Source organism: Dama dama, chromosome 24, assembly GCF_033118175.1.
Source record: "Dama dama isolate Ldn47 chromosome 24, ASM3311817v1, whole genome shotgun sequence".
Classification (NCBI taxonomy): Eukaryota; Metazoa; Chordata; class Mammalia; order Artiodactyla; family Cervidae; genus Dama; species Dama dama.
In genome coordinates this window covers 56,986,641-57,012,137 of record NC_083704.1, presented here as the reverse complement: position 1 = coordinate 57,012,137, position 25,497 = coordinate 56,986,641, and the positions used below count along the sequence as shown (strand labels likewise).

Genomic DNA, 25,497 nt, shown 5'->3' with positions numbered 1-25,497 from the left:
TTTTGTATTGTGGTAAAATATACATAACATAGAACTTATCATTTCAACCAATTTTTAAGTGTAAAGTTCAGTGACATTAAGTACATTCACACTATTGGGCAATCATCACCACCCTCCATTTCCACAACTTTTTCATCTTTTAAAGCTGAAACTCAATAACAACCCATTTTTCCTCCCCACAGCCCCTGGCAGCCAGTAGTCTATTTTGTGTCCATGAATTTATTCTAGACACCTCACATAAGTAGTCATACACATCCTTTTGTGACTGGCATATTTTACTTAGTATACTATCTTCAAGGTTCACCCGTGTGTCAGAACTTCATTTCTTTTAAAAGGACAAATAATATTCCATTATACATATATACCACATTTGGTTATCTATCCATTAATGGCCTTTGGTTTCCACCTTTTGGCTATTATGAATAATGTGATGTGAACATTGGTGTATAAATATATCTTCTAGTCCCTGCTTTCAGTTCTTTGATGTATAGACACACAAGTAGAATTGCTGGATCATATCATAATTCTGTTTTAATTTTGTAAAGAACTACTGTACATTTCTCACAACAGTTTCACCATTTTACATGCCCATCAGCAATGCATAAATATTCCAATTTTCCTGCACCCTATTGCTTTCTGGGCACTGCTTTTATTTTTTTCATAATGGCTACCCTAGTGGGTATGGAGTAGTATCTTATGTGGTTTTGATTTGCATTTCCCTAGTGATTGGTGATCTTGAATATCTATCCACTTATTTTTTCAAGTGCTTTTTACTTGTCCAAAACGATAGCATTTGTGAAGCCTGAATAATTTATACCAGTCCCTAAATTTTAAAAAATAAAAATGAATAATAATAGCATTCACCTGTATCTATCTAAAATCATGAACCAAAAGTACATTCTGAGAAATGGTGTTCAAGGGGATGCAGAAGACTCTAGATTCTACCCTCAAAAGCCTTACAGACTTCTCAAAGCGTCCACATGGGAAACAATAAAGACACACCTGTGTCCACACTAGCTCGAAAGCATTTTGCCCTCTGGCCCTGTTACTGGAAGTGGGTGGATTTGCCCTGGGTCACTCAAAACACTGTTGCTGACCCAGAGGCCTGACATCAGAGAAGGGCTTCTTGCATAAGAACTCAACCTTAACCTTGCAATACGACCACCTTTAAAATACCATCTTTAGAATATTTAACGACTTAAAATGTGTAAAACACAATGTCAGATGAGAAAGACAGAGTATAGTGTAGCTTCAACTAGAGTTCATAAAAGGTAAGAAACATGAAAATATCGAAACCGTCATTTCCAAGTAGAGGGATTATGGGTAAATTTTCATCTTGTTTTCTAAGCTAACTACAATTTCACATAATTGATTTTACAATGGGAAGTTAAGATTTTGTAAAGAGTAAAGGCAAGAATTATTTATAATGTTTATATTTGTGAGGTTACAAATTTGTGAGGTCCATGGAAGTGTTCATGGGAGAGCGAGGCAGTTAGCCAGGGACAACTATGAAATTACAGGGGAAAAAAATCTACTTCAAGATGAGTGGTTAGATGGAGAAAGATTGTCTCTATTTCAGTGAAAATCATGACAGATTTATGTGATGACAACATCAATAAATAGAAGGAAGGGAGAGGAAACCACAGCACAGGGGAAAATGGTTACTCTGGGATGAGTCTTGGGTCAGGTTCCCAGGAAGCTGAGCTGTGGGTGTTCAGAAGGAGCTTCCTGGGAGGAGCTCCTGAAAACAACACTTTCAGGGAGCTGCCTTCCGGAAGAAGTTAACTGCACTGTTGCTATGCAGCAGAGACGCTATGTGTAACAGGCCTCAACAGATGCCGTGGGAGCTCCAGGACTGGGATGGCCCTTCAGAGCTGTCTCCTGTTGAGGTAAGGGACCAGAGCTTCGGACTTCCAAGTCAACAACTCAGTAGGGAGGTTCCTCAAAAAGCTGAAAATAGAGTTGCCATATGATCCAGCAATCCCACTCCTGGGCCTATATTTGGACAAAATTTGAAAAGATACTTGCACCTCTATGTTCATAGCTGCACTATTTACAACAGCCAAGACATGGAAGCAACCAAAATGTCCAACAGCTGAATGGATAAAGATGTGGTACATATATATACACATAAATACAATGGGATATTACTCAGCCATAAAAATGAAACAATGCCATTTGCAGCAATGTGGATGGCCCCAGAGACGATCACACAAAGTGTAATAATTTAGAAAGAGACAAATACCATATCATATCTCCTATATAGGGAATTTAAAATATAACACAAATGAACTTATCTATAAAACAGGCTCACAGACATACAGAAGACTTGTGGATGCCAAGGGGGACGGGTAGGGGAGGGATAGATTGAGAGTTGGAACTGGCAGATACAAATTATTGTATATAGGATGGATAAACAATGAGGTCCTGCTATATAGCACAAGGAACTATAGTCAATATCCTGTAATAAACCACAAATGGAAAAGAAAAAAAATTCAATATCCACCTTGGCAGAGGTACAGCTGGGCCGGGATAATACAAGCATCTCACAAGGGGTAGGGTGATAAATACAATGTGTGCCTCCACCCCTCCTTCCCCTTCTACTTTTCCTGTCTCCCCACACCTACACCAACTACTGTGGGGGAAGGACCACTCTGTGAGCTGAATCCCCCGACAGGTCTCTCATGGATCCCATAACACTCCAACACCCTGATTTGTTTTCCTGTCTGTCTCCCGCACTGGTCTGTCCGCATCCTCAACCCCTGGGTGCCAAACCTCCAGGGACCCTAGAGCTGCTCTGTAGATACTGTAGATGGAGGAGGGAGGGAGGAGAGAGGGAAAAAGGGGGAGGAAGGCAGGAAAGGAACTAGTTCCTTATCGTCTCCTTTCTCATTAACAGCTGCATTAAAGACAATTAACACTTCTGGAGACCATCTCCTATATCCCCATCGAGAGGGAAGATGATAAAGACAGGAAGAACAGGCAGCATGCTGTTTGACAAAACTGACCTCAGTATGGTCTGTGGCTCCTTCAGAGAAGAGGGCCCTCCCCAGCTGTGGTTGCTTCCAGGAGCCTCTGCAACTCCCAGGAGACTTGGCCCACCTCACCCACTAGGTCAACTCTGATCAGGGGGAAAAAATAAAATGAAGAAAAGAAAGCAGAAGAGGGAGGTCACAATTCTCCTAAGTAATACAGCACTTCTAAGCCACACAATTATTTCTTATATTGAATGCGTGATGTAAATTAACCTATCACAGATTAACCCCAGTTGCACAGGAAGCCCTCCATGCAGCAGGAATCAGAAGACAAGTGCGATATTATCTAATTCCAGATCACTCTGGTTTATTTTTATTCAGAAAAAAAACAAAGCCAAGGACTACAGACTAGATACTTTAGCACATAATCAATGTCAATCAGAAAAACTGACATTATTATAGGATTTACCAGACTAGCCCATCAAAATAGAACCCATGTACTATGAGAAGAAAATCAAATTTTGTTTGGAATCATGAAAAGTAAGATGCTCATTTTTCTATAGTACTTGGAGATATTTGGATAAAAGGTGTTTCCCACTCTGAAGTGTGTCCCAGTTATAGAAACATATCCCAGTTATAAACAGAAATGTCAACTGCCCCATCCGACAAAACACAGCTTCCATTAGATTCTTTGCCTAAGACCCTTCCCTCAAAGCTTTGGCTCTGTCTCCACTCACAGTTGCTGACGGTCTTGGCTTCATCTCTGCCAGCCTAGGCACAGCCTAACCAAGGGTCCGAGTCACCCCAAGTCCAACATTCCTCCCTCTCTGGGCAGGGGAAGGAGGAAAGTCCAAAAAGGAAGGTAAAACTAATTGCCTTGTAACTCCATGAGCTTCTAAAAGCCCCAAGTTAGAAGCATCAGGTAATATAGCAATAGGTGATGTGCACTCCAGCCAGGTAAGAGAGTCAATTTCTAGGCTCTGCCCACTTCTGATGTCTATGTCAGAAGCTTTCTCTATCTCTTTTATACTTTAATAAAACCTTATTACACCAAAGCTCTGAGCGATCAAGCCTCGTCTCTGGCCCCAGATTGATTTCTTCCCCTCCAGAGGCCAAGAATCCTGGCGTCTTTCGTGGTTCAGCAACAACCTTTCACAGGAAACATAGGAAGCTCATTGTTTTCTCTGCAAGAGTCGCTCTGCACAGCTATCTGGAGCTAGTTCTGAGTTCAGCTGTGCCTCATCTCATTTCTTAGGAGAAGGAATGACAGTTGCCTGGTGCACGCTGGTCTGCAGGGCCAGTGACCACATTTAGTGTGTAGAGTTGGGAAGATTGCACCAACTCCCAGGATGACTGTGTTACTGGTCCCCAGCCTCCTTCCAACTTGAAACTGCTAGGTGGGCAGACCTGACTGATGTTCTTTGAAATGGATGTGGCCCTTCCCCTAGTGTCTATCAATCACTGAGGCAGGTGCTCTCACTGGGAAATGAGTTGTTCCAACCACCCATTGAAAAATGGCCAAAAGGAGGCTCAGAGCCATAGGCACTCAACAGATACACATGCTCCTGGAGATCATGAATTAGATTGGATAATTCTTATTGAAGAGCCACTTTTCCCTTTGGCCCTGGAAGAAGCCAAATAAGCCCTTTCCTGCACACAGGGAAGAAAAGCCTCCTCCTTGGGTGGGGCCTCTGCTGGGAAGAGGAGGAGTGATGAGAAAGAAGGGCCTTTAAAGAGGATGGAGAAGAGCAGGAAACCACAGACACACCTTTTCAGGCTGCCAAGTGCTGGCCGTCCAAAGCTTGGTCTTTTTCCCAGCACAGTGGATTTGGACTCCAACGGCCTAGGAGCAAGTCTCACCCCCTCCATTGCCAGCAAGTTTTCTCAAGGCCTGAGCCTCCGTGTGCTGTGGGCAGAATGAGGGCCCAGGCAGGCTGCTCATCGTCGTCCCCACCAGCACCAGTGCCAGCATGTAAGTGGTGCTCAAGAAAGGTTTTGGAAGGGAGGCGGGGAGGTCCCACCACCATGCTTCTCAGGAATCAGATCTCTTCCTGTAAGTCTCTTCCAAACAGTTTTCCCTCCGGCTGCCTCACTGCAGCATGTGCTAAACACCCCTGGCCAAACACGGGACAGAGCTGAGCACGTGGCCTGGTTCTAAAACAATGGCTTTAGAAAATTGGTAGATGAGGTTTTCACTTTAATGGGATCATTAAGAGGATTGTATCCCTTTCTTCTTTCCTTCCTTTTATTATTCTTCTGCAGTAGTTTTGGCAAAACATTTCAGAGTTCAACCCCCACAAAGCAGTACTGAGTAACTTGAGTTCACACCTCAGGGTATCTCCTTCAGCTCCCAACGCCCTTCTGCCCCACTCCTGGGCAAGATACCTGGCATGACGGGAGGTGGCCAGACTCATCTAAGCCTTTGTGTTTGTGTGTACAGCCTCCACCTCAAGAGATATTTGAACTAAAATCCAATAGATGATTTCCCTGAATATATCAGGAGTAGTGCATTTTTTTTGTTGCTCTTGCCTGAAAACAATGTTTCCACCTGCCCAAGGTGGCAGCCCCAGCAGGTAGAGAGGTCCATCCTTCCCCAAGGTGAGTGCAAAGACCAGGCCCATCTCCTGGCTCCCAGGCTGGAGGTGAAGGGACAGCAGCTGCCTGGGACTCAGCTCTCTGCCCTAGCTAGCCTCTTCATCATCTTTTTTTTTTTCCCATAGGGTTTTTTGGTTTTGGCTGAGCTGGGTCTTCATTGCTCCAGGCAGACTTCTTTCTAGTTGTGGCAAGCAGGGGCTATTCTGTCAGATATGACTAAGCACGCATACCCCACACTGTAGTACAATTGAATAAATTGTACTCACTGTATTAATTGGGACAATTCATTTAACTCCTCTGGTTCTTAATGTTTTCATAACAGCTTCCAATACTCATCCACCTATTGTGGACTTACTTTGCCAGGAACTTTGCTAGAAAATGTGTACATACTTGTGATCCCATTTGATGCTTTCAATGATAGTGTTGAGTAACTATTATTACCTCCATTTCACAGCGAAAGAAACTAAGACTCAGAGAGGGTGACTGACCTGCCCAAGGCCACACAGCTGGTAGGGGAAGACAGATTCCAACACTGACTCCACATTCCAGGTCTTTAAACCCCATCCTCCATCCCTAGCCCCATCTCATCCCCAAAATATGGGTTTGAATCAAATTAAATCTACTGTTACTGATTTTCTTGAGCTAACAAACATTTAGTAGGGGAAAAAATGCTTGCTGTATGCAAATTGTGAAAGGAGCGTGACAAGGGTGAATATTGTCACCCTGCTTATTTAACTTATATGCAGAGTACATCATGTAAAATGCCAGGCTGGATGAATCACAACCCCACAAGATTGCCAAGAGAAATATCAACAACCTCAGGTATGCAGATGATACTACTCTAATGGCAGAAAGTGAAGAGGAACTAAAGAGCCTCTTGAAGAAGGCGAAAGAGGACAGTGAAAGAGCTGGCTTAAAACTCGACATTCAAAAAATGAAGATCATGGCATCCAGTCCCCTCACTTCATGGCAAATAGAAGGGGAAAAGTGGAAGGAGGGACAGATTTTATTGTCTTGGGCTCCAAAATCACTGCACATGGTGACTGCAGCCATGAAATTAAGACGCTTGCTCCTTGGAAGGAAAGCTATGACAAACCTAGATAGTGTATTAAAAAGCAGAGACATCACTTTGCTAACAAAAGTTCACATAGTCAAAGCTATGATTTTTCCAGTGGTCATGTATGGATGTGAGCGTTGGGCCAAAAGAAGGCTGAGTGACAAAGAATTGATGTGTTCAAACCGTGGTGCTGGAGAAGACTCTTGAGAGGCCCTTGGACAGCAAGGAGATCAAGCCAGTCAATCCTAAAGGAAATCAGTCCTGAATATTCACTGGGAAAGACTGATGCTGAAGCTGAAGCTCCAATACTTTGGCTCCCTGATGCAAAGAGCCAACTCTTTGGAAAAGACCGTGATGCTGGGAAAGATTGAAGGCAGCAGAGGATAAGATGGCTAGATGGCATCACTGATGCAATGGACATGAATTTGAACAGACTCTGGGAGATAGTGAAGGACAGGGAAGCTTGATGTACCACAGTCCACGGGGTCGCAAAGAGTCAGACACAGCTTAGCAACTGAACAACAGCAACGAAGCATTGTCCTAGATGCTTGGGGCAAACACACCATGACGGACAGAACATAACCCCCACAGACCATGGTGCCCATAGCCTGGGATGTAGAGAGACAACTACACAGAGGGGAATAGTAGAGAGCAGGTGGTGCTAAATACGGAGCAAATGGAAATACTCAGGTTCAGCGTTCAACTCTGAAACAATAGCATTATCACTCTGGGGGGGAATAAATCCCCTTTTTATGCAGCAAGTCACGTCTTGTCACTGCAGCGAGCAGACCATCATCAGGAAATCAGGGAGAGCATGGGGTCCTGACTGTGGGTGGAGGGAGGCCCTCGGGTCCAGCTGCGGTATCACCGCTGTGCAGAGGCAGCCCCCGCTGGGTGCTGGCTCCCAGACCACCAGCTGCCCTCCTGACAGAGGGCATCAGCATACCATCCTCTGCATACCTATTTTCACCCACCCGCATCCTGGGCGGGGAGTGGAGGAGGCGTTCCGTCACAGGGTCACCGACCCGACCCCCCTCCATGCGGCCAGCCTCGGGGCTGGCCAGAGAGCAGTGGCTGCATGGGCCGCACCCCGCCCTTCCCAAGCTGTACCCTTGAAACGTAAGGACGTGCTTGGCCAGACATGCCTGGACTCAGCAGCCTCATTTTTGGTGACTGGAAAGAGTTCATAAAGTCCTTGCCCAGAATAATTTTCCCCACGGCACTGCTGGAGAATCTGTCTCCATTCTCGTTTTTCTGTACAGATTGGCATGTAAGACTGTGAAAACACTGGTAGAATCCAGGCAGCTTACTCACTGGCACCCACTCCCCACCAAGCAAGCACAGCTTATCTGAAGGTAATGGAATATGGACCAGACTCATAAAGGAGTGGAAAAGGTCAGGCCAAGAGAGACACAGTCCCAGGCCCTGTCAACTTCACAACTCTTATCTTTGGCAAAGCACCATTCTAAATGAGGTTCTTAAGGATAAGCCGCCAGGGCATAGATAAATGCATCACAAAATGGTCCTGTGGTCCTGACCACATGAAGGCATGTGAAGCGTCAGAGGGAAGCTTCTGTCAGAGTTCGCCGTAGCTGTCTCTTGGAGAAATGACAGTTCCTGGCTCTGTATCAGCTGGGGTCTGCAGTGGGCAAGGGTCTTGGGAAATGCGGCCTGTGGGTCAGTGATTCTGTCAAGTCCTGTCCTGCCTCTGCCTGGTGCTCAGGGGCTGGCTCACCAACACAATCTTTCTTCATCAACCTCCACCCCCTCTCCAGAGGGTCAGCCTCATTCCCAGGCTCATCTTACGCCTTTTGTCATCTTGGCCTTACTTCTTACCACTTTTCCTAACCCTTGTTGATAACTCATTAGACAATGTGATTGAAAGCACTTTGTAAATTAAAAAACCTCCTACAAAGTCAATATGAAATGTTCAGCTGTCCAGGGTCACAGTCATATCTCAGGGTTCCCAGCCTCTTCATTAGGTCAGGCAGAGCCTGGAAGTAAAGAATTGGCCCTGGAAAAGGAATTGCTGAGAGAAGAGGAAGGGAGATGAAAGATGGTAAGCTACTTCCTATTTAACCTCCCCATGGGTCCCAGTGAAGGAGCACAGGTTTAAGGCTAAAGTCATCCAGAGATGACAAAGTCAGGGACACAGTGCTGCTGGGGACTGCTAACAGAGCTTCCAGACTTCTCTTGGGTTTGGCCGAGCCACCCAAAGACCTCTTTGCTTGTGGTGACTATATTTCATGTTTCATGTATGTTTAGTATCTAAGTCACGTCTGACTCTTTTGCAACCCCATGGACTGTAGCCCGCCAGGCTCCTCTGTCCATGGAATTTTCCAGGCAAGAATACTGGAGTGCATTGCCATTTTCTTCCCCAAGAGGATCTTCCCAACCTAGGGATCGAACCTACATCTCCTGCATTGGCAGGCAGATTCATTACTGCTGAGCCACCACGGAAAAAAGACAGATAATAATCTTTAAGCAGAGGCATCCTCAAGTGTGGATCAGGTTACACAATGTTAATCATATGTTACATGGATATTTACTATTTATATCCTATGTGCCTAATATATAGGCCAATTTCAACCAGGTACAAACATACCAGCTTCAACAGCACTTGCAGACTTTGAGATCAGACTGACTTAGGTTTGAGCCTCAGCTGTGCCACTTCCAGCTGTGAGATCATAGGCTTGTTGTTCAGTCTTTCCCAGACTTGGTTTTCATGTCTATAAAATAGGGACAAGAACCTCGTGTGAGGATAATCGGTAAAGAACTACAATATAGCATCACATGCTTCACAATAGAACGTACACAAACATTAGTATCATCTTTCTCTGCCCCGCTCATAGAAAACTAGTCTCCTCTCAGTTCAGTTCAGTCACTCAGTCGCATCCGACTCTGCGATTTGTGCTGCATGTACCCCAGCATGCCAGGCTTCCCTGTCCATCACCAACTCCCAGAACTTACACAAACTCATGTCCATTGAGTCAGTGATGCCATCCAACCATCTCATCCTCTGTTGCCCCATTCCCCTCCTGCTTTCAATCTTTCCCAGTACCAGGGTCTTTTCCAATGAGTCAGTTCTTCGCATCAGGTGGCCAAAGTATTGGAGTTTCAGCGTCAGTCCTTCCAATGAATATTCAGGACTGATCTCCTTTAGGATGGACTGACTGGATCTCCTTGAAGTCCAAGGGACTCTCAAGAGTCTTCTCCAACACCACAGTTCAAAAGCATCAATTCTTTGGCACTCAGCTTTCTTTATGGTCCAACTTTCACATCCATATATGACTACTGGAAAAACCATAGCTTTGACTAGACAGACCTTTGTAACAAAGTAATGTCTCTTCTACTTAAATTTAAATATTTTATCATCTTACTGATTTTACATTCTTTGCAAGTATGAAACAATGGGATAACTAATATGTCATGTGTAAAGCAGTGTGAGTTTTTTTAGGGAATGAAAGTCACTCCATGGAGTATTAGAAAATGGGACAACCATTTTCTTAACAGGAAAGTGCAGTGCTACTAGCCCTAGGAAAGCCTTTCCTGCTCCAGTGAGCTTATCCCAGAAAAGCAGCTGAATTAAGGGCCAGAAATATCATGCAACCCATATAAATACTTGCAGTGTTGCAAAACCCAGGTTAGTAAGAGGCTGTGTTGACCTCCCCCAATTTCTGCCTTACTGACCTTGAACTTGCCTGTAAAAGGCCTAACATTGTTGAGGGGCAGTATTTGCATCTTGGTGCTGAATGAAAGTACTTTCCTCTAATGAGGGGCTTCTCAGAGCCCTATTGCAAAGGTCAGGGATGGCCCTTTCTGGGGACTCTTCCACTTCCTTGGTCTGGGCTAGAAGTATATTTCCTGCCAGCCCTCTTCTAACCAATGATTCATGACGTTTTTGCTTCCACGAAGCCCCCAAGCTTAGTAAAGCAGCCCTGTTCCTTATAAATAGGATCTCACAAAGTCCCATTTGTGAGCCTGCTGGCTAGACCAGGTCCCCACTGGCCTAGAGCTGAATGACTCTTGATGATTAGGATACCTGGTATGCAGGCTGGTCTTCCTAACTGGGTTTCCCTTGGCCCATTTGGAGGAGGGTTTTTAAACCTGGGTAGTTATCTTCTGTCAGACAGTCCTGTTTTCATGCTATTTATTTTGCTCTCTCTCTCTGTCCATCCCCACCACCATATCTGATAACTCAGCTCTCAGAGCTAAGAGTATGGTGCCATGTTGAGCGCAACATCACAAAATCCAGCTGGGCTCTGGCAACCCTTGGAATTCTCCTTCACCATTTTGAGACAAAAATTGAATCAGCACAAATCCCTTATTTTTAAGAAAGGCTGTGTACAATGACAACAAAATCAACAGCAGAAGCAACAATATCTCCATCTAGCAGGGTCTCCTCTGGGACAGGAGCTACGTGAGGAGCAAAGCAGCTGCATTTTCCAAATGCTCTGCCCTGGCTTCTCTCCTGTCCTCCAAGGACTGCTTTAGCTGTATAACTCTCACAGGCACCCTGCTAGGCCAAGCCTAGCACTGAGGGCATTGTTCCAACCCTCAACTCCGAAAACATCCCATTTCCAGTGTATGGGGCTGTCTTAGGAATGAATACAACGAGAAACCAATCAAGCAGCATCAGGTTAGACAGCATCCCCCTAACTCAACTTCAGAAAGCTCAAAACCCAGATGCTGAGAGCGCTCAGGAGCTGTGACCCCTCCAATGCAATAGGCACACCCAGCACACTGGTCACGTTGCATCAACACTTTTCTCAGTAAAAGGAGTTAGGGCTTCACAGAGAAGTGGTTGATACCAGGACTGGGGCAGGAAAGGTATAAGATAAGCCTGGAACATCTTGTGCCGAAAAGTAAGGAAGGCCTCAAGAAGGATGTTGTTTTTGTTGTCAGTCGCTCAGTCATGTCAGACTCTTTGCAATTCCATGGACTGTAGCCTGTCAGGCTCCTCTGTCCATGGGATCTTCCAGGTAAGAATACTGGTGTGGGTAGCCATTCCCTTCTCTGGGGGATCTTCCCAACCCAGGGATTGAACCTAGATCTCCTGCATCGCAGGCAGATTCTTTACTGTCTGAACCACCAGGGAAGGATGGCAACGTGTCAAAAAACAAGCTGGCTAGAATCCAGCTTGAAGAGGCTACCCCTCGCCAAATCTGCAATAGTCTGGGCACTGAAATAAAAAATGGTAATAACAGATTATAATCCATTGAATCAAATAATAATCCATGAGTCCATACTGACAGTATCTAGACTGACCAATAGATAGACGGATAGTTGAGAAGAGCAAGCACTACTGTAGAATGCCAGCTAATACATGTAGAAGGAAAGATCGAATTAGATTTATAAAAATGTTTATTATTATAAAAAAATGTTGCAAGCAGGAGTCATCAGTGAATGCTAAACCTAGAGGCTGAAAGTTTGACGAGCACCAAGATATATACACAGTCTCATATTAGTTCCCCACAAAATACTTATAAATAAAGGGAGAAATAATAGTTTTACAGTGGATAAAACCGGCATATACTATGTTAATCAATGATCAACACTGAACCACCAACACTGGAACAAATGGCTATCTGTGCCTCCTGCTAGGGGGCCCTGAACAGGAAACATCACTTCAGTGGCACTTAAGCCAAAAATCCATAATCTGATTCTAATGATGACAAGATATCACACAAAGCCAAGCGGAAGGGTATTCTACAAAATACTGACCTATGGTAGTAAAAACTGTCACTGTCACAAAAGACCTAAATTAATTAGTTAATTAAATTAAAAGGGTGAGCAATTTTTCCAGATTAATGGAGATCAAGGAGACATGACAAGTGAATGCGGTGTCTGTATGATCTTGGATTGGATTTCAGGGGGGCGAACTGCTATCAGTTGCATTGAGAAAAATCTGAAAAACATGTGTTTGAGATAATAATTGTTAAATTTCCTCATTTTGACCACTATATGGTGGTTATGTAAGTGAATGTCCTTGTTCTTAGGAAATACACACTGAAATATGAAGTATTTAGGAGGAAAATGACTCTTGAGAGTGCCTTGGACTATAAAGAGATCAAACCAGTCAATCCTAAAGGAAATCAACCCTGAATAATCATTGGAAGAACTGATGCTGAAGCTGAAGCTATAGTACTTTGGCCATCTGATATGAACAACCTAGTCATTGGAAAAGAACCTTATGCTGGTAAAGATTGAGGGCAAGAAGAGAGGGGGGCAACAGAGGATGAGATGGTTGGATGGCATCACTGACTCAATGGACATGAGTTTGGGCAAATTCTGGGAGATAGTGAAGGACAGGAAAGCCTGGTGTGGTTCAGTCCATGGGGCCACAAAGAGTCAGACATGACTTAGCGACTCAACAACAACAAAGAGGAAAATGACATGATATATGCAGCTTACTTTAAAACAGTTCAGAAATGAGATGATGGATGGATGGATGGATGGATGGATAGAGACAGATGATAGGTAGAGAGAAAGAGAGAGATGTAGGAAATGCTATAGCAAATGTTGCAGAATTAACATTTGTTTAATCCTGGTGACAGTATGAAACTCTTTGTACTATTCCTTCTTAACAAAATTTCTGTTGTGTGAAATTATTTTAAAAAGAATAGTTTTTAAAAAACAAAGCAGTTTCGCAGTTTCCTAAAAACCTAAACTTGCATTAATACTTACCATGGACTGACCTGTGCTTAGTCGCTTAGTCGTGTCTGACTTCATGCAACACCATAGACTGTCGCCCACCAGGCTCCTCTGTCCATGGGGATTCTCCAGGCAAGAATACTGGAGTGGGTTGCCATGCCCTCCTCCAGCGGACTTTCCCAACCCAGGGATCGAACCTAGGTCTCCTGCATTTCAGGTGGATTCTTTATCATATGAGCCACCAGGGAAGCCCAAGGATATTGGAGTAGGTAGCCTATCCCTTCCCCAGGGGGTCTTCCCAACCCAAGAATTGAACCAGGGTCTCCCACATTGCAGGCAGATTCTTTACTAGGTGACCTACCAGGGAAGCCCAAATACTTACCATATGACCCAGCAATTGAACTCGTGGGTATTTATTCCAGAGAAGGATTTTTGTCTGTTCTCAAAGAGCCTGTACATGGATGTTCATAGAAGCTTTGGGTATACATCCAAAAAACTGGAAACAATTAAAACATCCTTCAATAGGTAAATAATGAAAGAAGCTGATGCATTCACATCATGGGCATCACATCACTGAGCAATGCAGAGGAACAAACCATTGATACACACAACAGCTTAAAGGGATCTCAAGGAAATCTGTCTGAATGCAAAAAGTCAACCTCAGAAGTTCACACTGCATGGTTTCTGCAGTATATAGCATTATTGAAATGACAAAATTGCAGAGATGAAGGAAAAATTAGTGGTTGGCAGAGGTTGGGGGGGAAGGAAGGAGGGAAGTGGCTGCGAGTATAAAAGGAAAACACAGGGGATCCGTACCATGGAACAAGTTTGTACCTTGACTGTGATGGTAAATGTGCAAATCTGCACATATAAAACTACACAGAGCTACACACACACACACACACACACACACACACACACACACACACACACACACGTGCTTGTGAAACCAGGGGAATCTGAAGAAGCTCTGTGGATGGTACCAGTGTATTTCTTGGTTTTGCTCTTGTACTGTGGCTATACAAGGTGCTGACTCTGGAGGAAAGTGGGTGGAGGGTGCGCAGTACCGCCCTGTACATCTCTTTGTAATTCCCTGTGAATCTAGAATTATTTCAAAATAAACAGTTCAAATGAAGAAAACAGCAAGTCCCCAACAGAGTCTCTATGAGCTGCCCTGCTGGTACTGACATGACCTTGGTACCCAAGAAATGTCCCCTGGGTGGGGGGGGGGGGGGGGTGGTCTGGCTTGAGTGCTGTCCTCTCTTCTCACTTTATCTGGCAGCCCCACAGCTTTGCATGAAGTTTCAACCCCCATCCCCATGTAACTTATCACTGGGGAACAGATGATGGAAGCACAGGGCAGAGACCCAGAGAAATCTGGGTGTGACCTTCAACAATGCTGGAGCTCATGATGGATTAAGGGCTTTAAAGTCACACTGCTTGGGTTCATACCCCAATCTGTCACTTACTGTCGATATGACCTCAGATAAGATGCTTACCCTTTTGTGCCACGGTCTTATCTATGAAGTGGGAGTGACAATAGTCCCCAGTCTTAGGTGTAGCATACTGTGTATGTACCTATAAAGCTTAGAACAGTACCAGACACCTAAAAAGAGTTAATAAACATTAGTTTTTATTTATAATATAATAAAACAATTGTTTACCATTATTATATCTCTCTACAGGCTTTTAAAATATATATATTTATTTATTTATTTATTTGGCTGTGCCAGGTCTTAATTGTGGAATGTGGGATCTTTAGTCACGGCATGTGGGATCTAGTTTGCTGACCAGGGATCAAACCCAGGCACCCTGCATTAGGAGCTCAGAGTCTTAGCCACTGGACCACCAGGGAAGTCCCTCTCTATAGGTTTTATCATTCCTCTTTTACAATGAAGAAGCTGAGACTTAACAAAACTACTTAACCAATGTGAATCAACTAGTGACAGAGCTGAGATTCAAATCCAGAGCCTCCAAAAGAAAGTGAAAGTTGCTCAGTCGTGTCCTACTCTTTGCGACCCAGGCCAGACTTCTCCAGGCCAGAATACTGGAATGGATAGCCATTCCTTTCCCCAGGGGATCTTCCTAACCCAGGGACTGAACCCAGGTCTCCCACATTGCAGGCGGATTCTCTACCAGCTGAGCTATCAGGGAAGCCCAGAGCCTCTAAATGTATACCTTTTGCCATGTGCATGTCTGAGCCAGTGTGTATGGAAACCTTACCAGAAAGAAGAGGAGAGGGAAAATTCAGAAAAAACAGGAAAGGAGAAAGAATAGATTACATTCTAGGGGAAAAGATATGAAAGAACATCTCAACTGACTTAGGACCATAAAGGAAATTCATGTTCTCACTTATTATGGTTTCCTAAGGCTGGAAGCCTCTAGGGTTGGTGAATTCAGTGGTTCAGCAATGTCATGGGTCACATGGGTCTGTCAATCTTTTGACTCTGTATTGTCAATTCAAAATTCAGTCAAACTACGAAAATCAGAAATGTTTGTCCTGTGGAGTAAACGAATTATGGAGGTTGTGAAATTCCATGCTAGGGCCTTAAGTAGGTTTTTCAGATCACTTGTGAACACCAAAGGAGCAGCAACTCTTCAGAAGCTCAGTTTGATACATTTTTTCTTAAAGGACTTGCTAATGGTTTGTCTAAAGTCTGAGGAATATATGCATATAGCATGTCAGTTTAAAAAAAACTTTCAAGACAATCTTTCACCTATTAAGTATTGTTCCATTGTGGATTTCTTTTAAAGAGGAAAACGGAGTTAAAAACTTACAGAAGAAATATTTTAATAGCTTTTTTATCCTATCCTCTCTGTTTGCATATAACATGTATCAGCAGAAAAACAGTAAAAGCAAAATGGGTATCTTTACCTTTACATACAGTCCAGTGATATCAGCGTTGCTGTTGCTATTGTTTTGAATAGGTGATGCTTTGAGGGGTAGCACCTTCTTCCCCTGATGAGAAAACCTCCACTGCACGATCTGGTTCTGCCATTCCAAGAGGCATTCACAATAGGAGAGAAAAGATTTATTAGAATACCTCTGCAGATTGAACATCAGCAATTCCACTTGCTTCACTGCCCTCGGATTTTACAGTGGAGGCTTGAGCTTTGACACTCACACTCACATAACTAAGTTATAAGCACGCTTACTAGTAGCCCAGCAGGGTCTGATGATGACCTGACTGTCCTCAGATAGGGACTATTTCAGATGTTTAACCCAAGAACACAACAAGCTCCTTGAAATTGCTTGAAGGCCCCTTTCAACTGAGAAGCCCTTCTCAGTTTAATGCCTTTGCTGGAAGATGGTCATCGGTGTTCAGTTCCTGCTCCCGCTGGGGGAGAACTAACCAAACTGTGAAATGTCATCACCAAGCACCGTGAGTGGATTAGCAGCTCCAAAGGGCAGCACACATCTCCAAGTCATCCTGTAAAGTGACCCCAAAGTGTGGCTTGTCACACCATCCTGGGCTCGTTTACTCTCTGAAGGGCTGAGGTTAGCCTGATGCACAGCAGGTTCAAGCTCATGGATAATCCAGAGCATATTTTGCACAATAACTCTGGTTCCAGCCAAGTCATGGTCCCTGCAGGGCCTGCCAGAGCAGAAGCTTACCTGCCCTGGGGTGGGTAGGGGGAACAGGCGATGGGGGCTATTTTCCACCAGGAAGGAGGTCATCGTGTGCCTGGAATGATATCTCTGAGATTCTGCTACTAATTTGGTGCCTGTAACCTTGAAAGGCTGAGTTGTTTCTGAAACACCTCCCCTCCACATATAAAGGGTTGATGCCCTGAGGTTTCAGGACCAGACCGGGGCTGTTGCAAACCCTAGCTGCAATACTCACCCTCCTTGACACTGTATCAAGATAGCAGCAGATTCATCACAAAGGTAAATGATGTTGAACTTGAGTGCACGTGGGATGGAAGTTCATCTTGCACTTCTCGAGGAGAAGTGAATGGAGAGAGTTCCTGTAACCCTGTCTTTTTCAGTCACTGGGGTTCATCTTTCCCTCTGAACTCTCACCTTACACCTGTTTGGGAAAGGTGGAATTCCACTGCTTAGAAATCTCAACAGGACTTTTCCATGTGTAGTTTATATATTTAAGTAATGAATTCAAAACAGCTCTGTGAGAGAACCAGAAATCCATTCCAGTGTTCATTTAACAAGGCACTGATAAGATGAAATCCTGTAAACAAAAACAGTGCATATTGAGGGGGAGATGCTAAACCTCAGAGGAATCAACATCCGTTCAAATAGAGATGCTCAACTACAGTGGGCTCCTCAGAAGACTGATGCTTAAGAGGATGTACTAAATTCTGGTCTTTGTAATTCTGAAGCTGAGCTTCTTAAACATTCCTATGTGCATGAATCATCTAGGGATCAGATTAAAATGCAGATTTTGATTCAGATTTTGGTCTTGATAAACTCTGCATTCATAACAACTCCTAGGTGATACCAATGCAGCTGGTCCATGCAACAACTGAGAAGGTTCTGTGGTGTTTCAGGGATTATAAATAATCTTTACACTTTTCAATGACTGAATCTTATCAAATCAGTGAAAAATCAAAAACAGTTCTGTTCTATTTTCAAATTTTGATTTGTATGTTAACATAGAGCAAAATGACTCTTCTGTGCATGCTCAGTTCTAAGAATTTATCACATATTCAGGTCTGTGGAACCACCACCACAGTCGGGATCAGAACAATTCCATCACCCCTACCCCTAATTTCTTCATGCTCTGGCTCTGAAGTTATGCTCTCCCCCTACCTCTAACCCCAAGCAGTTATTATAGGCTTGTCTTTTCAAGAATGTTGTATAAATGGAATCATAAAGGGTATATAGTTTATTGAGACTGGCTTCTTCCACTCAACATGAATGCCTTTTAGGTTCATCCAAGTTATTGAAAATATCAACAGTATTCTTTTTTTATTACTGCACAGTATTTCATCCTACAGATGTTCAACAGTTATTTACACATTCAAAGACTGTTGGTTGTCTCCCCTTTCTGGCATGAAAAATAGAACTGTGTATAGATGTACAGATTTTTACTAGAACATTAGTTTACATTCATTGTTGTTGGTTGGTGAGTCGCTAAAGTTGTGTCTGACTTTTTTGCAACCCCATAGACTATAGCCAGCCAGGCTCCTCTGTCCATGGGATTTCCCAGGCAAGAATATTGGAGTGGGTTGCCATTTCCTTCTCCAGGGGAGCTTCCCAACCCAAGGATGGAACTTGCTTCTTCTACATTGGCGGGTGGATTCTTTACCACTGAGCCACCTGGGAAGCCATAGTTTGCATTTCTCTAGGCTAAATACCTAGGAATGGAATTGATGGGTCATATGGTGGGAATATGTTTAACTTGACAAGTCATACATTGACAGTTCCAGTTGCTCTACACCTCTCCTCTCTAGCACTTGATATTGTCAATATATAAATGTTTATTTTGGCCATTCTTATAAGGATGTAGTGGTATCTCTGCACTTTTCATTTAATTTGTATTTTCCTAGTGGCTAATGATGTTCAATGTCTTTTAATGTTTACTTGTTATCTGTTCACTCTCTTCAGTGAAGTGTCTGCTGAAGTGCTTTTCCATCTTTTACTTGGGTTGTTTGCTTTCCCACTGCTGAGTTTTGATAGTTCTTCATATATTCTGGACACAAATACTTTGTCATAAACACGATTTGAGAACACTTTTTTCTCAATTTGTATCTCGTCTTTTCATTCTCTTTTGGAGAGCAAAACTTTCCAATTTTGAAGAAGCCCAATTTATTGAAATTTTTTTCCTTTCATGGAGTGTGCTTTTTATGTCATGTCTAAGAATTCTTTACCTAGCCCCAAGTCACACACACAAAAAAACCCACTAGATTTTCTCTTTAGAAGTTTTATAGTTTTACATTTTATATTAGATCTATAACAAGTTGATTTTTATATATAGTGTGGGCCTTAGAGGATTTTCTGGTTGCTTTTTTTTTTTCACGTATTGGTATCCTGTTGTTTCAACACTATTTGTCGAGACATGTCTTTGATGTGTTTTTTTGGCCTTTTTTTTTTTTTTTGCTGAAATCACACATCTTCATTACTGTAGCTTTACAGTAAGACTTAACATTCAGTTCAGTTCAGTTGCTCAGTCATGTCCAATTCTTCGCGACCCCATGAATTGCAGCACACCAGGCCTCCCTGTCGATCACCAACTCCCAGAGTTCACCCAAACCCATGTCCATCAAGTCGATGATGCTGTCCAGCCATCTCATCCTCTGTTGTCCCCTTCTCCTCCTGCCCCCAATCCTTCCCAGCATTAGGGTCTTTTCAAATGAGTCAACTCTTCGCATGAGGTGGCCAAAGTATTGGAGTTCCAGCTTCAACATCACTCCCTCCAATGAACACCCAGGACTGATCTCCTTTAGGATGGACTGGTTGGATCTCCTTGCAGTCCAAGGGACTCTCAAGAGTCTTCTCCAACACTGCAGTTCAAAATCATCAATTTTTCGGTGCTCAGCCTTCTTTATAGTCCAACTTTCACATCCATACATGACTACTAGAAAAACCATAGCTTTGACTAGATGGACCTTTGTTGTCAAAGTAATGTCTCTGCTTTTTAATATGTTGTCTAGGTTGGTCATAACTTTTCTTCCAAGGAGCAAGTGTCTTTTAATTTCATGGCCGCAGTCACCATCTGCAGTGATTTTGGAGCCCAAAAAAATAAAGTCTGTCACTGTTTCCACTGTTTCCCCATCTATTTGCCATGAGGTGATGGGACCAAATTCCATGATCTTAGTTTTCTGAATGTTGAGTTTTAAGCCAACTTTTTCACTCTCCTCTTTCACTTTCATCATTAAGAGGCTCTTTAGTTCCTCTTTGCTTTCTGCCATAAGGGTGGTGTCATCTGCATATCTGAGGTTATTGATATTTCTCCTGGCAATCTTGATTCCAGCCTGTGCTTCGTCCAGCCCAGTGTTTCTCATGATGTACTCTGCATATAAATAAGCAGTGTGACCATATACAGCCCTGATGTACTCCTTTCCCGATTTGGAACCAGTCTGCTGTTCCACGTTCAGTTCTAACTGTTGCTTCTTGACCCAAATACAGATTTCTCAGGAGGCAGGTCAGGTGGTCTGGTATTCCCATCTCTTTTAAGAATTTTCCAGTTTGTTGTGATCCACACAGTTAAAGGCTTTGGCATAGTCAATAAAGCATGCTCAGAGGACAGAGAGAAAAGTAGTGAGTGTCTGCTCCACCCAGTGGGACCACAGCTCCTCCTATCAGAGCTGGTGGGTTTTGCATCTCTGTAGGCCCTGCTGCTGGTTCATTCATTCCATTGCTGCTGCCAAGCTCCCTCACCTGGGAATTTCCTCGGTCAGCTGGGACACAGGGAACCACAACTAGCCTGAACCACAACTAGCCGAGAGTCATAGTATTCTTATGGAGATAACTCTCACATCCCTCAATCTGGGTTTTATATCCTGAGTAACCAGAGACTTGGGAAGTTAAATGATTAGCACTCACAGTGGGCAATTAGCACTCACAGTGGGCAAATGTGCCTTTGTCTCAGCTGGCTCACTAAGATCAATTGGCCCCTGGGGCAGTACTGATGCCTCACGGATGGTGAAAATTTCAACACACTTTGTTTAACTGAATTCTATGAAGGTGTTACATGCTGCTGTTCTCTTTAAGCATGCATTAATTTTGTGAAGTAAAGTTTATCATTGTCATTGAAGTTATGGCTTTTCTGAGTTGGTGGTGATTGACTGGAAGGAATACTATTGAGTCTCTTGACAGGAATGCTATGTGCTATGTGCTCAGTCATTCAGTCATGTCTGACTCTTTGCGACCCCAAGAACTGTGGCCTGCCAGGCTCCTCTGTTCGTGGAATTTTTCAGGCAAGAATACTGGAATGGGTTGCCCTATTTCTTCCTCCAAGGGATCTTCCTGACCCAGGGATCGAACCTGTGTCTCTTGTGTCTCCTGCATTGGCAGGGAGATTCTTTACCACTGTGCCACCTGGGAACGCCGTCTGGTGAATAGTATTGTTGGCTGAGCAGATACAGACGAATAGTCACTTATTCATCAAGGACAATCCTCCGCATTTTCAAAGGACTTTCCGACTACTGATATCTTCCTTGTCACATTTCTGCAAGCTAGAGTAGTTGTCCTCATTTTAGAAGCCAGAAAACACAAATGTTCCTGGAAATGTGTATTATCCCTGAAGGAATGGGCTAAATCCTAACAATGAGATGCTGAATCTCCCAGGAGGTTAGAGCTGGGGAACTTGGATGAATCTCTAGTCCAAAGAAAGAAGACAATTTTTCTCTATTTATTGAGACACAACTTATGTGTAATAAGATTCACCTGTTTTAGGTGTACAGTTTGCTAAGTTTCAGCATTGGATACAGCTGTGTCACCATGATGAGAAACAAGATATAAAACATTTCCACAACCTGAAAAAGTTACCAGGCCACCCCATCTGCTTCTGTCCCTCTGCTTCTGCAGGGCTCTCACCATAGGCCTCTGCAGAGTCCACTTCTCACACTCTGTGTGCTCCTACCCCCTCATCCTGCATGTCCCTGCCCTTAGGAAGCACCCCGAGGCCCTCAGGCCAGGCCAGGTGGCCTCAGGGTGCCCCTCACTGGCCCCACAGACTGGCCCTCAATGCCTGAAGCACCGCCACAGGGACCACTGCCACTTCCTGGCCAGACCTTCAGGATAAAGATAACTTGGAGGTGGGGGCATTTATTCAACAAATATTTATTGAGCACCAGTACACACTTTAATATATTTAAATAAAACATAGGATAATCTCATTTCCTAAAAGCTCTGGGAACTTACTGCAAGGACAGTTGGATCTCTGCTCTTTTGCCAGGAAAGTGTGAGATCACTGAGCATTTCCAGGAGATAAGAAAGTCACTCTCCTCCTTCTTAGGGGACAGCTGAGGCAGGGGATGGGGCCCAGGCCCTGAGTATGACAGCTGCCCCACTTACCACCTATATGACCTTGATAAGGTCAGATTGCCACTCAACCTCCTTACCTGCAAAATAGTGTCTTCCCTGAAAGATAACTGTTGCTTAGACATACCTAGGCCCAGCCTTCACTCCCTCAGCCTCCCTGGAGTCAGCTCTGGACACAGACATGACCAACACACAAGAGGACAGGATCAAAGACTGAGTTCTCACCTTGGCTTGCACTTTAGAATCACAGGAGGAACTTAAAAATCCTGACACCTAGTACATTTTCAAGGCTGATGAAATTAGACTCCTTAAAGAGGAATCCCTGGCATCCATTTTTTGTAAAGTTCCCCAAGTCACTCCAAGGTCAGTGAAGGTCAACAGACACTGATTCAGAAAGAAAAGAGAAGTATAATTATTTTATGTCTACAGAAAAAAAGTTGGGGGGAAGTTGCGATGATTACTTGTTGCTAATTATTGTCATATCCTGTACAATTTGAGGTTTTAGAATTACAAAAGGCTATGTGTATTTAGATCAGAACTCATAAACTGCAAAACACTTTTGCTTTTATGATCAAAATTAATCTTCAGAGAAATTTTAAAGATGAGGAGACTGAGACCTGGAGAATTATTGGCAAACAGCAGGTGCCTCAAGTTGATAGGTCTGGAGTAAACGCCTGGTTTCAAACCTGTCTCACCTCCATCCTGCCCTAGTGTCCTTGCCCGTCCCTCTGGGAGAGCTGTGATCCAGAACTTCATGCTGATTCCAGACCAAGTATCCATAGGCACCTTCAGTAGTTCCCTTGGATGTTAGTGCCCAGACAACTCAACCTCTGTCCAACGTTGCTAGGAGTTGCTCTGCACAACCCTCTTTCTCTGGTTGCCCGTCTTTGCACAGGCATGTCCAGGGCAGCGCCACTGACACCCCTCACTTTCGTTCACCATGTGGAGTTGACCTCTTCAGAATGCCTCCATTACCCTTGCCTCTGCCACCTGGTCCTAGCTCCTCCCTGGACATCTCCAGTTGCCCGTTAACTTCTTTCCCTGCGCCCACTGTCACCCCTCAGCCCCTGTTTTGACCTGTCTGCTGGACCCACCAAGGTCTGGGAGTTGGGCAGTGGTCTCCTCTTGTAAAAAGTGAGCATTATTGAGTACCTGACATGTGTGATTCCACACACAAGTGTGCGTATACACACATGTGTGTGTACACACATGCACGTGTACACCGAGCTGCTTGCTCTGTTGTGTCAGATGTGGGGACTATTTTCTGTGACGAATCTCTTTAGTAAAGAGCCTGAAAATATTCAGAGGTATGCAGACTGCCTTCTGCCTGTTACAGCCATGAGACCTCGAGCGAATTTAATCACTCCTCAAACGTCTCGCCTAGAAAATGAGGAAGGGGATATTGACTCATGGAGATATGATAACTAAAGGGACCAATAGCATAAAATGCCTGGCTCATAATTCCTGCTGATAAAAAGCTGAGAAGTCATTCATTTGTCAGGGGGAATGAAGGACAGAGGTATTTGTCAGATGCTGGAGAAGGGATAAGCTCCCACTCCAGTATTCTTGGGCTTCCCTTGTGGCTCAGCTGGTAAAGAATCCACCTGCAATGCAGGAGACCTGGGTTCAATCCCCAGGTTGGGAAGATCCCCTGGAGAAGGGAAAGGCTACCCACTCCAGTATTCTGGCTGGAGAACTCCATGGACTATAGTCTATGGAGTTGCAAAGAGTTGGACTGAGTGACTTTCACTTCACTTGTGACATGCTTCAGCAGGGGGCTTCTGCAGTCACATCCCTGGATCCCATCAGTAAACCAGTGTGTCCCCATCATGAGGTTTTGTGCCTGAATGAGGCCTCCGTCAGGTGTGAAACAGCAGGATCTGTACCTTCCAGAGTATAAGGGAGCATGTTCTGTGGGGGTTCAGTCAATATTTTCTTTTTCAGGGGATGAACAATCAGTACGTCCGCCGGGAGGTCTTCTGCCGGAACACCTGTCACGAGCTCAAACGCTTCTGGGAAAGGGAAATTGGCAAACAGACTTACTACCGAGAATCAGAAGAACATCGCCTGGGAAGAAGTGCACTGAGAAAGTACGTGCCTTGTCTACTTTTTTATTATTAATTTTTAAAAATAAACTTTGATTTTTAGGGTGGTTTTAGGTTCACAGCACAACCCCACTACACACAGCCTCTCCCACCAGCAACATGCCCCACCAGAGGGTACTCTGTTACAATTCATGAACCTACATGGACACATCATAATGACCTTTGCTTGTGTGTTTTTTGAAAGCAAAATCTATTTCCCCAGAAAAATGCCAATCCTAGAGGATGCAATGTATTTTAATTTTCCCTGCATGTGGTGCTGCCACCATCTATGGTTATGGGCAGTAATTTAAGAAATTCTTCCAAGTTAACAAGTGTACACACCTCTCATCTTTATAACCAGAAAGATCTCTCCTCTCTGTCACCATTTCTAGTGTGTGAGGGTTACACTAAATTTGTGGAGCAGGTCAACAGATGTATCCATGAAGAGCAATCAAACAAAGGAGACAATGGCCAATTAATGCTCAGTGCTCATTTGGATAATGACATAGGATGTCCTGCGTGGTTCTGGGAGGCTCTGCGCCCTCTGGTGTGCAACCCTGTTCTAGCCAAGCAAGTCGAGTGGAGAGCAGTGACTCATGCAAGCAGACCTGGGTTGCTGTCTCTGGAAACAGTGGCACTTCACCACCCTCACATACACAGCCTCTCGATGACTGCAGGGAATCACCTACAGGACACAGGAAAGGACAGGCCAGCTTGTCTGTTCCTTCAGAGGGAACAGTTCAGTTGCTATCTTTTCACTAAGATCACAACTAGTGTGTAGCCAGGGGCTGTGGGGCATGTGTATGCTAGCCATTTTATCTCCTCTATTGGCTTTTTAACTATATCTCCATGTGTTATTCTAGTGGTTGCTTTAGGATTTATATACTTATCACATTCTACCTTCAAGTGATACATCATTTTCTGTAGAGGGTAAGAACCTTGCAATCATATGAATACAATTTTATCTCACCTCTGGTTTTTGAAAGATAGCTTTGCTGGGTAAACAATTCTAGATTGGCAGGGCTTTCCCCCCTTCTTATACTTTAAAAATATTGCACTTTCAAAGGAAAGTTTAGAAATTAAGACTAAAATAGTGCTCAAATAGAAAGAAAGAAAGCGAAGTCACTCAGTCATGTCGGACTCTTTGCGACCCCATGGACTGTAACCTACCAGGCTCCTCCATCCATG

General features: G+C 43.9%; 2 protein-coding genes across 2 annotated transcripts in view; one reads left to right on the top strand and one right to left on the bottom strand.

The window, feature by feature from the left end:
* Window positions 1–24,121, bottom strand: part of LRRC2 (leucine rich repeat containing 2) — an 81,486-nt gene extending 57,365 nt beyond the window's left edge. The window contains exons 1-7 of the mRNA XM_061128792.1: window positions 22,451–24,121; window positions 17,127–17,312; window positions 16,157–16,273; window positions 14,781–14,887; window positions 13,664–13,777; window positions 13,315–13,407; window positions 9,233–9,356 (exon numbers count right to left, since the gene is read on the bottom strand). The gene's annotated coding sequence lies outside the window, so the exon portion shown is untranslated. The remainder of the gene's footprint in view (window positions 1–9,232; window positions 9,357–13,314; window positions 13,408–13,663; window positions 13,778–14,780; window positions 14,888–16,156; window positions 16,274–17,126; window positions 17,313–22,450) is intronic.
* FAM240A (family with sequence similarity 240 member A) overlaps window positions 1,815–25,497 on the top strand; it is a 35,568-nt gene continuing 11,885 nt past the window's right edge. The window contains exons 1-2 of the mRNA XM_061127785.1: window positions 1,815–1,889; window positions 24,119–24,315. Of these exons, the coding sequence (XP_060983768.1) occupies window positions 1,815–1,889; window positions 24,119–24,315 (272 nt within the window). The remainder of the gene's footprint in view (window positions 1,890–24,118; window positions 24,316–25,497) is intronic.